The 12,686-nt window shown below is 50.4% G+C and overlaps 1 protein-coding gene across 1 annotated transcript in view; it reads left to right on the top strand.

Moving 5' to 3' along the window:
• The window catches only part of PDE6A (phosphodiesterase 6A), a 223,790-nt gene that overhangs the window by 197,230 nt on the left and 13,874 nt on the right, over positions 1 to 12,686 (top strand). The window contains exon 19 of the mRNA XM_075342357.1: positions 11,360 to 11,434. Within this exon, the coding sequence (XP_075198472.1) occupies positions 11,360 to 11,434 (75 nt within the window). The remainder of the gene's footprint in view (positions 1 to 11,359; positions 11,435 to 12,686) is intronic.

Raw genomic sequence — 12,686 nt, 5'->3', positions numbered from 1 at the left:
AACCTCTCTAGAGTTCGGGACTGATACTCACGACTGCGGGACGGAGGTGACCCTCTACCTGTCCCCGACTGGAGTCCTTCTTGTGTGCACTGTTCTCAGCTTGACCCTGAGGGTTAGGTCTCAATTTCCCACTTTCTTTAGCCTAAGGTATCCGACTGGCTTGCACACTTCTTTTGCTCACTATACTACCCACTAGTTCAGCTTTCTACACTCTAACTACTGCTGACTATACCAGGATTGAGTCAGGCTGTTCCCTGCAGCTGGCTCCTCCTCCCGTGGGCACCCACAGAGATTAACTGTTCCCTGCCTATAGTCCTCCTGTCGCTAGGCAGAACCTACTCTTTACACCAGGGAGCAGTTATACTTATACTTTATGCATAAACACATTGAATACACAATAATCACAAATACACAGTTCATAATACTACAACGGCAATCAATGTGTTCAGGCCTTGTCTGCCCTCTTACATTCCAAAGATTTCAGTAAGGCTCCATTCACATTTATCCTGCGCTCTACGTTGAACGCTTACATCGATGTTTTCATGTAAATCTCTAAAATACGTGATTCAAGCACTTAAGAAAATGTACTATAATGAAGCACATGTTGACACTATGGACTCTCTTTGGCTTATGAGCTAACCATGCCCATCTTTTAAGGCGTGCATACAAGGGCAGTTGATAACCTCTTTTGTGCACAAATTAAAAGCCGGATAGCATCGAACAGAAGCCACAAAAAGTCCAGTGTATCTGCTGCCTCATTAGAAAATTGATCCATAGGGAGTTTTATCTGAATCATGTATATTGTAGATTTCGATAGAAACTCAGATGTAAGTGCTCAGCATAGAGCACGGAGTAAATGTGAATTGATCCAAATTGTTCTCTACCCCAAAATGCCACAAATAAAAGTTTCTACACAACCCACAATAAAACAAGCCCCCACTCAGCTTCATTATCTGTTAACAGAAATATAGCGAGTTTTCACATTACTGGTAGCACAAAGGCTCTGAACACATGCTATGGCTCCCCCCCCCCCAAAGAAATCCAGTAAAATCTGCGTTCCCAAATCCCCCCTCAAATCTGAGCCCCACAGTGTGCCTTAACTACAGTTAGCATTCACATTTTTGGCATTTCTGTAGTGAGGAGAGCCCAAATTTACAGGGTGCAGATCTCCAGAAGCTCAAGCTTGGCACAATGTATTGGGCACTACAATGTATTGGGCACTACAGTGGCAGATTTACATTTTTACTCTGCAACCTCCAATGCTGCTTCTTTCTGAAAAACACCCATGGAGTCAAAGTCATTACTACACCCATAGATTCATTCCCAGAAGGGATTAATTCCAAATTCGGGTCACTTGAGGAAGGTTACTGCTCTTCTGGCAGTCTGGAGCTCAGTATATGGAGTCCACAAACTATTCTAGGAAACTATGTGCTCCAAAAGGCAAATATCTCTACATCCCTCCCGAGTCTCGCCATGTGGCTAAACGATGCTATACAATAACATATTGGGTATTGTCACATTCATGAGAAATTGTGTGACAATAATCAGTCATTTTTATCTATTCCCCCTTGTGAAAATATTAAATCTGAGGCTGAAACTTCATTTTTGTGGGTAAAAGTAACATGTTCATTGCTTTAATTCCTGTGAAGCACCTGAAGGGTTAATAAACTTCTTGAATGTGGTTTTGAGCAGTCTAAGAGGTACTTTGCACGCTGCGACATCGCTAGCCGATGATAGCGATGCAGAGCGTGATAGTACTCGCCCCCGTCGCACATGCAAAATCTTGTGATAGCTGTCGTAGCGAACATTATCGCTACGGCAGCTTCACACGCACTTACCTGCCCTGCGACGTCACTCTGGCCGGCGACCCGCCTCCTTCCTAAGGGGGCGGGTCGTGCGGCGTCACAGTGACGTCACACGGCAGGCAGCCAATAGAAGCGGAGGGGCGGAGATAAGCGGGACGTAAACATCCTGCCCACCTCCTTCCTTCCGCATAGTCGGTGGAGGCAGGTAAGGAGAAGTTCCTCACACATGCGGCTTCATACACAGCGACGTGTGCTGCCACAGGAACGAGGAACAACATCGTACCTGTCGCTGCAGCGAAATTATGAAAATGACCGACACTACACAGATCACCAATTAACAACGCTTTTGCGATCGTTTATCGGTGCATCTAGGCGTTACACGTTGCGACGTTGTTACTGGCGCCGGATGTGTGTCACTTTTGATTTGACCCCAACGACATCGCAGTAGCGATGTCGCAACGTGCAAAGTACCCCTAAGGGGTGCAGAATTTAGAATGATGTCACTTTTGGGTATTTTCTGTCACATAGGACACTCAAAGTCACTTGAAATGTGATGTAGTCCCTAAAAAATGGCTTTGTAAATTTTGTTGAAAAAAGGAGAAATTGCTTATAAACTTTTAACCCTTCTAATTTCCAAAACAAAAAAAATATGTTTCAAAAATGGTGCTGATATAAAGTAGACATGTGGGAAATGTTATTTATTAACTATTTTGTGGGTCTGGTAGAACTATCTGGATTAAGGGCATAACAATTAATAGTTTGACAATTGTGTAAATTTTAAATTTTTTGCAATTTTTTTATATTTTCATAAATAAATGCAAATAATATCATGTCAAATTTAACACTAACAAGGAGTACAAAATTTCATGGAAAATTACCTCAGAATCACATTGATATGTTAAAGGGTTTCCGAGTTATAACCTCATAAATTGACAGTGGTCAGAATTGTAAAATGAGGCTCGGTCATAACGTACAAAGTGGCTCGGTCCTGAAGGGGTTAATGTGTAAATGCTACTGTATCTCCTGGAATGTCTCAGATGTGTCAGAAGATCATTAACTACACTGATTTCCAGGATGAGTGTTCTATAGATAGGCTAAACTTGTTTGGCTTAGCTCAGAGGATTCTGCTACTGGAAATATAAATGTAAGGGAACCGTCACACTTTAGCGACGCTCCAGCAATCCCACCAGTGATATGACCTGGTCAGGATCGCTGGTACATCGCTACATGGTCGCTGGTGAGCTGTCAATTAGGCAGATCTCACCAGCGACCAGTGACCAGCCCCCAGCCAGCAGCGACACGTGGAAGCCATGCTGCGCTTGGTAACTAAGGTAAATATCGTGTAACTAATCAAAGCACTTTGCTTGGTTACCCGATATTTACCTTGGTTACCAGAGCACATGGCTTAGCGCTAGCTCCCTGCACTTCTAGCCAGAGTACACATCGGGTTAATAAGCACACCGCTTTGCTTATTTACCCGATGTGTACTCTGACTACGTGTGCAGGGAGCAGGGAGCCGGCACTGTCAGCCTGAGAGCGGCGGACGCTTGTAACCAAGGTAAAAATCGGGTAACCAAGAAAAGGGCTTTGTTTGGTTACCCGATATTTACCTTGGTTACAGCTTACCGCAGGCTGTTCCCTACACATTCAGATCGTTGCTCTCTCGCTGTCAAACATAGCGATGTGTGCTTCACAGCGGGAGAGCAACGTCCAAAAAATGAACCAGAGCAGTGTGTAACGAGCAGCGATGTCACAGCAGGGGCCAGATCGCTGCTCAGTGTCACACACAGCGAGATCGCTAATGAGGTCACTGGTGCGTCACAAAAACCGTGACTCAGCAGCGATCTCACTATGTGAGAAGTACCCCTAACTGAGTGTGAAAGATGGGGATAAACATTGGCGTAAAATAAAGTCTAATCTTTATTGCTATTAGCTGCAAAACATTTACAAGCTCAGATGTTCCCTTGCAACACCTATAAATTTTCATCTTGTCACCATATTTTGTCATTAGTTTGTATCTAAGAAAGAAACAAGGTGCAACCAACCAAACTTAGATGATCACTGTCCCGAACTTTTGGCATGTCAAATTGACTTGTTAGAAGTTTTGATCTGTTGGCTTCAACATACAGAGAAGGGAGTGAAGAATTACTCAGCCGAGTACTGTGCTGGTTCCCTTCTGAATGCCTTTTTTACTCTTTTAGGCCCCCTTCACACATCCGTGTCTCCAGTACATGTGACGTCTGTTTTCACACATACCCGAAACATGGGCACACGTTGACCCATTAAAATCAATGAGTTTGCACACACGTGCATGTTTTGCCATGGACTGTGTGTCCGTTTGGAGAATACGTGTGTCCTTGTGCTCCACACGTAGACATATCCGTTTTTCTTTGGCAGCACAGGTGTCACACAAACCACACGGATGCGATCCATGTGACATCAGTGTTACATGTACTGGAGAAAATACACGTGTCTGTGAAATAAAATGATTTCTATTCTCACCTGTCTCTGAAACGCCCACGCCGGGGCTTGCAGGGCTTGCACGGTCACCGGGCCGGTGGTATTTGGGGTCAGGCTGTGAGTGGCCCGACCCGGCTTCCGTGACCCCCGGCGGGTTTCAATAAAAGGAAAGTCCGATCGTCAGTCCGGTGTTACAAGGGGGACGGAAGGAGGGTAACGGGGTCCCTGGGGGGGGCTTGCAATCGCTCTCCCCCAGGGAACGGTACGGGACGGGGACGAGGGATGCTTGCAGCGCCACCCGTGGTTTGCGGCCAGGTGTTCAGCCGCCGCTGTGCGGTCTCTCTCTCCGTGGCAGGTGTTACGGGCAGCCGGATGGAATCGCTACCCACGGGTGGAGCAGCGGAGCCCCAGGAGGTTAATGAGACCCAGGGCAACAGTCCTCAGGGACACCAGGGGCACAGTGTGGCAGCATTACTCACAGCAGTCACAGTGTGCGGTTCCAGTTGTTCTTTATTTAAAGTCCATTTCACATCGCACCCGGGTGCTGGTCCTCGCCGCCTGTAGCCTTTGGTCGGTCCCGGGCAGGTAGGAGGAAGGGGTGTCCGGTGAGGTGTTCTGGGGGTCTCTCCCTTTCGGTGCATTAGTGCCGTCCCCGTGGCATAGAGTATCTTGGGAACTCGCCGCCTCTCTGTCTCTCTCATCCCCGGTAGCGGGCACTACACCAACCGCCACCGGGTACAACTTTCTCCAGGGAACCCCAGTCCTCAGCTCCATTCCCCTCCTCTAGGTGTTATCAGCCCTGGTCTGGTGGCATCTCCTCAACAGGAGCTGTTCTCTGGACGTCTGCACTCCCTTGCAGCCTCTGATGTTCTGCCTAAAACTTCTTTGTGCTCTGCACTAAACTCACTCCTTCAGGCCCCCCCTCCCCTTGGTTGTCATGGGGACCTGCCTGTGTCCAGCCACCTGCTCATTAAGGAGACAGGATGAGTCATGGACTCAGAACAAACTTCATGTTGCAGAAGCTATTAACTCCTTCCTGCCAGTGTGATGTGAGTGTGTGTTGTGGGGACTCTTCTTCCTCCTGCCCGAGAAAAATAGGGTAACATTTAATACCCTGTAACGACCCGTTTACAGGGGCGTTACATCTCCACCACTGATGTCTCCAGCACTGCTGTCACTTGCTTCCAACCTCCACTCATTATGCTCATCGCATATGCACGGCACAGAGGACCGGAAGCAGCAGGGAGGCGGCAGGGCCAGAGACCATAGATCAGCACCACAGACAGAAACGCCAGGAACAAGTGTGCAGAAAGTTCCTGTTCTCCATGTGTTATCACAGATAGTGTGACGCCCTGGGCAAGCCAGGGGTCACAGGTCACAACATCACATGTACCCCACATTCCCTGCAGGTACACCAAGCTAACCCAAAATCCTTGTTGCCTTCCTCCAGAGGCTGATGTCCACACCAGGGGGTGGGCCAGGCAGTTGGCTCCGCCCACCGAGGAGTTCACAGCCCTGGAGGCGGGAAAACCAGGCAGATCAGAGAGAGAGTTTGAAGTGTGAGGAGTAAACAGTGAAGTGGTAAAGGAGGACAGTAAGAGTGGCGACAGCAAAGAAACAGTTAAGAAAGCCTGAAGTTGGTCCGGGTGTGTGCCCCGGACTGTGACAGCAAGGTCAGCCGACGGCGGTGATAGTCTGCAGGGGGACTGTTTGGAGGTTGCTGGAAGGACCGCGGATGGGTGGTGACCCGGCGGTACTGGAGCAGTATACGAAGAACAGTCAGCACAAGGGCAGGGGCCTTTCGGATCCCGGCAAGGCTAGGAGTCGCCATAATTTGCCAAATCCATCAGTGAAGGGGACCTCTGTCTCCTAACAACCAAGTCCCGATTGAAGGCAACAGCCCGACCGTGAAGGGGAGACACCGCCACCGCCAGGGCACCAGTTTCCCAGGGCCAGCGCCTGTGGGCAAAGTAGGGCTCCTTTGGCCTAGATTGAAGCCGAGGAGTGGGTAACCGGTGGGGACCCATCGCTACCAAGAGACTTTACATAGGTGCAGGGAAGAAACCGTCACCGCTAACTGCAGGGAACCGCAGCACCGTAACCGTCCGAGGGACCCGTCCAACCAGCCGTTTGTTTACCGATAACTGTGTCGTGTTTACTGGCTGAGTGAGTACCTCCGTGCCATGCGGCACAGCGCTGCCCCTGCGCCCCTGCACCCCCACAGGCCCCATACCCTGCTGTCCACCATACCAACCCCTTCATTGGGCCCCGGGAGCACCAAGACCCCTACCCACAGAGGGGCAAATCAACAACTGGCTGCTCCGTACCATCATTCCCGGGCTCCCCAACCAGAGCAGCGGTGGTGCCCACTCAATCACCACAGCCGTGGGTGGCGTCACGGACAATAAACTATCCCAAAACCCAATCCCCTTTCACTCACGGGCGAGGAGCGACGCTTGAGTCCCCGGGATCCGGCCCATCGCTCGAGCCACCGAGCAGCAGCAGGCCGCAGCAGCCGCGGCAGCTGGACCCGAGCAGAGGGAGAGCGCGGCGTCCCCTCCTCTGCCCGCGACAACTTGGCATCACGAACAGGATCTTACCGCTCTGCCGTTGGGTAGAGGTGCGCCTTGTGACCGCCGGAGGTATCCGGCCGGAAAATTTCAGAAGTCGCCATCTTTGGCGCGAAAAGTTCCCGCTCGAGCGTCTTCTCGAGTAGCGGAGGCACGAAGGCCAAAACCCCGCCCCGATAGAGGAGGGGCCGGAAAGAGGCTAAGGGGGACGAAATGGCGACTGGTCGCATGTAGCCGCGGCTATAAAAGCAGGGATGCCAGGACTCTGCAGACATCTTGTTCCTGGGAGAAGCCGCCAGCAGCATGTGGATGCTGTCCTGCAACACCGTAGCCCCCGCGCCTGGAACCGCGGCGTGGGTGGAGATCCGGACCGCGCAGCTCTACCAAAGGCTGCAGGTCAAGATGCAGCTCCTCATGGAGGAGTGGGAAACCGACATGGCGGACGTCATAGCGACCGTGCGGAGACGCGAGGAGGAAGCGGAGGAAGGGAGGGTGAGTGACCCACGCCCCGATGCCATCAAAGGGCCGGTCATCGCGGCTGCGGGACCCGGTCCAAGCCCTCTCCCCCCGCTGCCTCCCTCGCCACCCGTCTCGGAAGCCGTGACCCCGCCATTAGGCCCGCTACCACCGCAACCGGTAGTGATACCCAGCATGCCCGCCCAGGCGGGCCGACCTGTAGCCGGAGCCCGTAGTCGACCGGAGGTGTTGCCCTGGAAAGCCCCGAAAACCGAACCAGAGGCGTCCCCGAGAAAGTGTCGGAGCCGGAGCCGATGACCCGCTCCGTGCTGAAGGCCCAACTGTGGAAAGCCCCTGTGCCCATCCCCCACACCTCGGCTGAGGTTGCGCCGGGTTGCCGATGTAAGGCAGCGTCTAAGGCCACGTCACCGCGGTACCTGTCGCCCAGAGTACCAGCAGTGGGCAATGTCAAACAGGTCTTGTGGGGCCCGACCCGTACGCCGGAGCTCGCAGCAGCGCCGTACTGGGACAGGGAGCCGGTACCGTTGGGCCCGGAGATCGGTGAGAGGGAGAGGAAGAAAGCAGAACTGGTGGCCCGTGCAGTCCGGGAAAAAGAGAGTCTCCGTCAGGCAACGTTCCGTGTCCAGGGGCCGCTGTACGAAGGGCAGGTGAGGCGATTTGATGTCCGCCGGGGCTATGGGTTTATATTTGAACCGGGCCTGGAGGCCGAAGTGTTTATAGCCCGGCAGGATGTGAATGCCCACCTGCCTGAGGAGCATCCTGGTTGTAACCTGATGCCGGGCGACATCGTGCAGTACACCCGGCACTGTGGGGAGAGGGGGTGGTTCGCGCTGGACGCTAAGCTAAGGGGCAGTCAGGAGTCCCGTGTGAGCGCCGCGCCCCCTCCCTCAGGTGATGCCGAAGAGTATGAGTAATGGCAGCGGAGCACCGTTGCCCAGTCCCCGTTGGGACCACCAGTGTGTTTGTTTGAAAGTTCTGCTGATAATGATAAGCAAAATGAAACCGTGAAGTTCCCCTGATTCAACCGTGATTGGAAACCGGCCGTTGCCGGCACCGTTGTCCCCGTGGGGACCGTTTGAAAAGTGTTTGCATGAGGAACTGCTTATAGACAAGCCCGTGAACTTGCAGGGCAACCACAAACATTAAGTGGCATGTAAATAAGTTGTGTTACCGGTACCGTTTCCGCATTTACCGCCTCCGGAGAGGCAGGTTGGAGGGAGGGCCCACAGCAGAGCAGGCTGGGGCCCAGCCACCACAAGAACCGGTGGCTACCCTCTGGAGGGGAAGGACAGATCCCGCTCGGGTAACTTGTGCTGGACTGGGGTCAAGGGGTGCTGCCTGGGTTTTAGGGGCAGCATCAGGGCCAGGTTGCTTGGGTGGGACAGAGCGGAGACCATAACCTTTAACCGTTTAAATGTTTGCAACGTTTAAGCACTGAACCTCCCGCTGTGGGATGATGTCATAACTTGTATATATGTTACCGTTTTCCCCATTTTTCAGAGAAAAAACAAAAGGAAAATAAAACCGGTGTTGGACGGGCAGCCTGAGGACGGTCTGCGTTTTGCTAAGGGGGAATGTGACGCCCTGGGCAAGCCAGGGGTCACAGGTCACAACATCACATGTACCCCACATTCCCTGCAGGTACACCAAGCTAACCCAAAATCCTTGTTGCCTTCCTCCAGGGGCTGATGTCCACACCAGGGGGTGGGCCAGGCGGTTGGCTCCGCCCACCGAGGAGTTCACAGCCCTGGAGGCGGGAAAACCAGGCAGATCAGAGAGAGAGTTTGAAGTGTGAGGAGTAAACAGTGAAGTGGTAAAGGAGGACAGTAAGAGTGGCGACAGCAAAGAAACAGTTAAGAAAGCCTGAAGTTGGTCCGGGTGTGTGCCCCGGACTGTGACAGCAAGGTCAGCAGACGGCGGTGATAGTCTGCAGGGGGACTGTTTAGAGGTTGCTGGATGGACCGCGGACGGGTGGTGACCCGGCGGTACTGGAGCAGTATACGAAGAACAGTCAGCACCAGGGCAGGGGCCTTTCGGATCCCGGCAAGGCTAGGAGTCGCCATAATTTGCCAAATCCGTCAGTGAAGGGGACCTCTGTCTCCTAACAACCAAGTCCCGATTGAAGGCAACAGCCCGACCGTGAAGGGGAGACACCGCCACCGCCAGGGCACCAGTTTCCCAGGGCCAGCGCCTGCGGGCAAAGTAGGGCTCCTTCGGCCCAGATTGAAGCCGAGGAGTGGGTAACTGGTGGGGACCCATCGCTACCAAGAGACTTTACATAGGTGCAAGGAAGAGACCGTCACCGCTAACTGCAGGGAACCGCAGCACCGTAACCGTCCGAGGGACCCGTCCAACCAGCCGTTTGTTTACCGAGAACTGTGTCGTGTTTACTGGCTGAGTGAGTACCTCCGTGCCGAGCGGCACAGCGCTGCCCCTGCGCCCCTGCACCCCCACAGGCCCCATACCCGCCTGTCCACCATACCAACCCCTTCATTGGGCCCCGGGAGCACCAAGACCCCCACCCACGGAGGGGCAAATCAACAACTGGCTGCTCCGTACCATCACTCCCGGGCTCCACCAACGAGAGCAGGGGTGGTGCCCACTCAATCACCACAGCCGTGGGTGGCGTCACGGACAATAAACTATCCCAAAACCCAATCCCCTTTCACTCACGGGCGAGCAGCGCCGCTCGAGTCCCCGGGATCCGGCCCATCGCTCGAGCCACCGAGCAGCAGCAGGCCGCAGCAGCCGTGGCAGCCGGACCCGAGCAGAGGGAGAGCGCGGCGTCCCCTCCTCCGCCCGCGACAATAGCACACACAGAGAATACACATGTGCCAAAATCACGGCACACGGAGGGCCATAGGCATCTTTTACATGTCCGTACAAAATGTGCATGGTTTTCACAGACGTGTGAAAGAGGCTTTAGGCTGAGTTCACACATCTAGTAACTTTATCCATTAGAGCGGATCCAGCAGCAATCCGATGGCAAAACAGTTGTACAAACACAATGTTTCTTTCCGTTTTTAAATAACTGTTTGCAGCTGGATCTGTTGGTTTTTTTTTAAAATTGGAGTCTATGGAAAATAGATTACTAGTTATCTTCACTTTGAAACTGATCTAGTAAGTGAAAATTGGATCTTTTCCAAATGAAAGAAAAATGAATGGCTAACTAATGGATCTGTTTTCTATAGATTCCAATGTTAAAAAAACCTTTAATGCTAGACAGGAGAAACAGGGTTAATGCTGTGATGCTGCTGACTGTTACTTGCATTGTTGATTTTTCCTTTGTCCTGATGAAGGAGGCTTTTGACCTCTGAAATGGGTAGACTTGTAAAATAAAGAATTGATTAAAATCAACAGTCTATTACTTTGGCAGCAGTGGGGCATTAACCCCGTTTCTCCTCTCCAGTATTGAAGTTTAACCCACGTGGGGCTGTGGCAGTCGCCATTATCACAGGCTTGCATAGGGGTTGTGACTTACACAACCTCTCTAGGTGAGTGTCATTCCTTGTACATCTCCCCTTAATAAGGACATCATCTGCAAGAAGTTTGTATGTTGTCTCCATGTTTGTGTGGGTTTCCTCCCACACTCCAAAGACATATAGATAGGGAATGTAGATTGTGAGCCCCAACGGGGACAGTGTTACCAATGTATATATAGCGCTATGGAATTAATAGCGCTATATAAATGAATAAATATTATTATTATTTTCTGGTAATACCCTATTGTGTGCTTTTTTCCTCAGCTTTTTAAATGTTAAAAAAAAACAGATCCAGATGAAATCAGTTATTTAAAAACTGGCAAAAATTTGTGTCTGCAAAACTTTTTTGCCAACAAATTGCTGCTATATCCATTCTAATCAATGATTACTGGACATGTGAACTCAGCCTTGTAAAGAGCGAATATTTGAGCTACTCTTCCTATCAGAGTAGATACTGTATATGTAAAGTTACATTTTTCTATATTCCATGACTGACTTGATGAATAAGCAAATATATGAACCGATGTTGTAATATTCTAATGAATGTCACACCATTAACTTGTAGGTTGCTCTCTTGGTTGCAGCCGAGTTTTGGGAACAAGGTGACCTGGAAAGAACTGTACTGCAACAAAACCCCATTGTAAGTTACTAAATGAAGGATTGTGAATAAGATTTTCTAAAATTAGATATAATAACATATCTGAAGTTGCCTGAATAAGATATTGTGAAGCAAGTCCCTGCATTGTCATTCTCACCGTAATATAACTGCAAGCAGTATACTCAAGATACAACACAGCTACAATGACTTTACTGTTTGATTCTGGACCAGGTTCTTAAAGGGAACCTGTCACCGGTTTTTCAGCATATAAGCTGCGGCCACCACCAGTGGGCTCTTATATACAGCATCCTAACATGTTGTATATAAGAGCCCAGGCTGCTGTGTAAAACATAAAAAAAACACTTTATAATACTCACTTAACGGTCGCGCTGCAGTGGAGTTGGGCCATATGGGCATGTCCGGTGCCGGCGCCTCCTCTTTTGGCCATCTTCATCCTCCTTCTGAAGCCTGTGTGCATGACGCGTCTATGTCATACACACCAGCCAGTTATGGGCGGGGGCACTATAATACTTTGATCTGCCCTACTCAGTGCAGATCAAAATGCGCCTGCGCAGGACGTAATTAAGTGTGTATGACGTAGATGCGTCATGCATCCCAGCTACAGAAGAAGGAGGATAAAGATGGCCGAAAGAGGCGGCGTCGGCACCGGACAATGGAGACACCCATCTAACTAAAATCCAGCTCAACAGTTAGGTAAGTATTATAAAGTGTTTTTTATGTTCTACACAGCGGCCTAGGTTCTTATATACAGCATGTTAGAATGCTGTATATAAGAGCCCACTGGTGGTGGCCACAGCTTACATGCCGAAAAAACGGTGACAGGTTCCCTTTAAAATACACGCAAGTGACCAGGTAGCAGCAGGTAGAGACTACCGTAAACCCTGTAGATAATGGTTTCCAGTGCTTTTATATTATCTGCTTTCACATATGGTATAAAGGCAGGAGAGGTATGACTTCTGGTCCTGGTGGTTACTTGGTTGCCAGAATGTTAGTCTAACTGGACGCAGCCCTAACAAATTGTCACTTTAACCACACATTTGTCCTGTCCCCCCATAGAGTGATTTTATATACTCCAGTAAATCTGTGCCATTTTTTGTGACATTTTGCTAAATGATTGCTCACAATTTATGAATCACTTGTGCAATTTTGATGAATTTGGCTGATTTTTTTTTCCAAATATTACAATACAAAAAATAAAAATTGATTTAGAATGGATTTGGAGACACAACAATAAATGGATTCACATACAGTATCTAAGGGACATAAAGTTGAC

The sequence above is a fragment of the Anomaloglossus baeobatrachus genome, chromosome 4 (assembly GCF_048569485.1).
Source record: "Anomaloglossus baeobatrachus isolate aAnoBae1 chromosome 4, aAnoBae1.hap1, whole genome shotgun sequence".
NCBI lineage: Eukaryota > Metazoa > Chordata > Amphibia > Anura > Aromobatidae > Anomaloglossus > Anomaloglossus baeobatrachus.
This window is presented reverse-complemented; position numbering and strand designations above follow the sequence as displayed.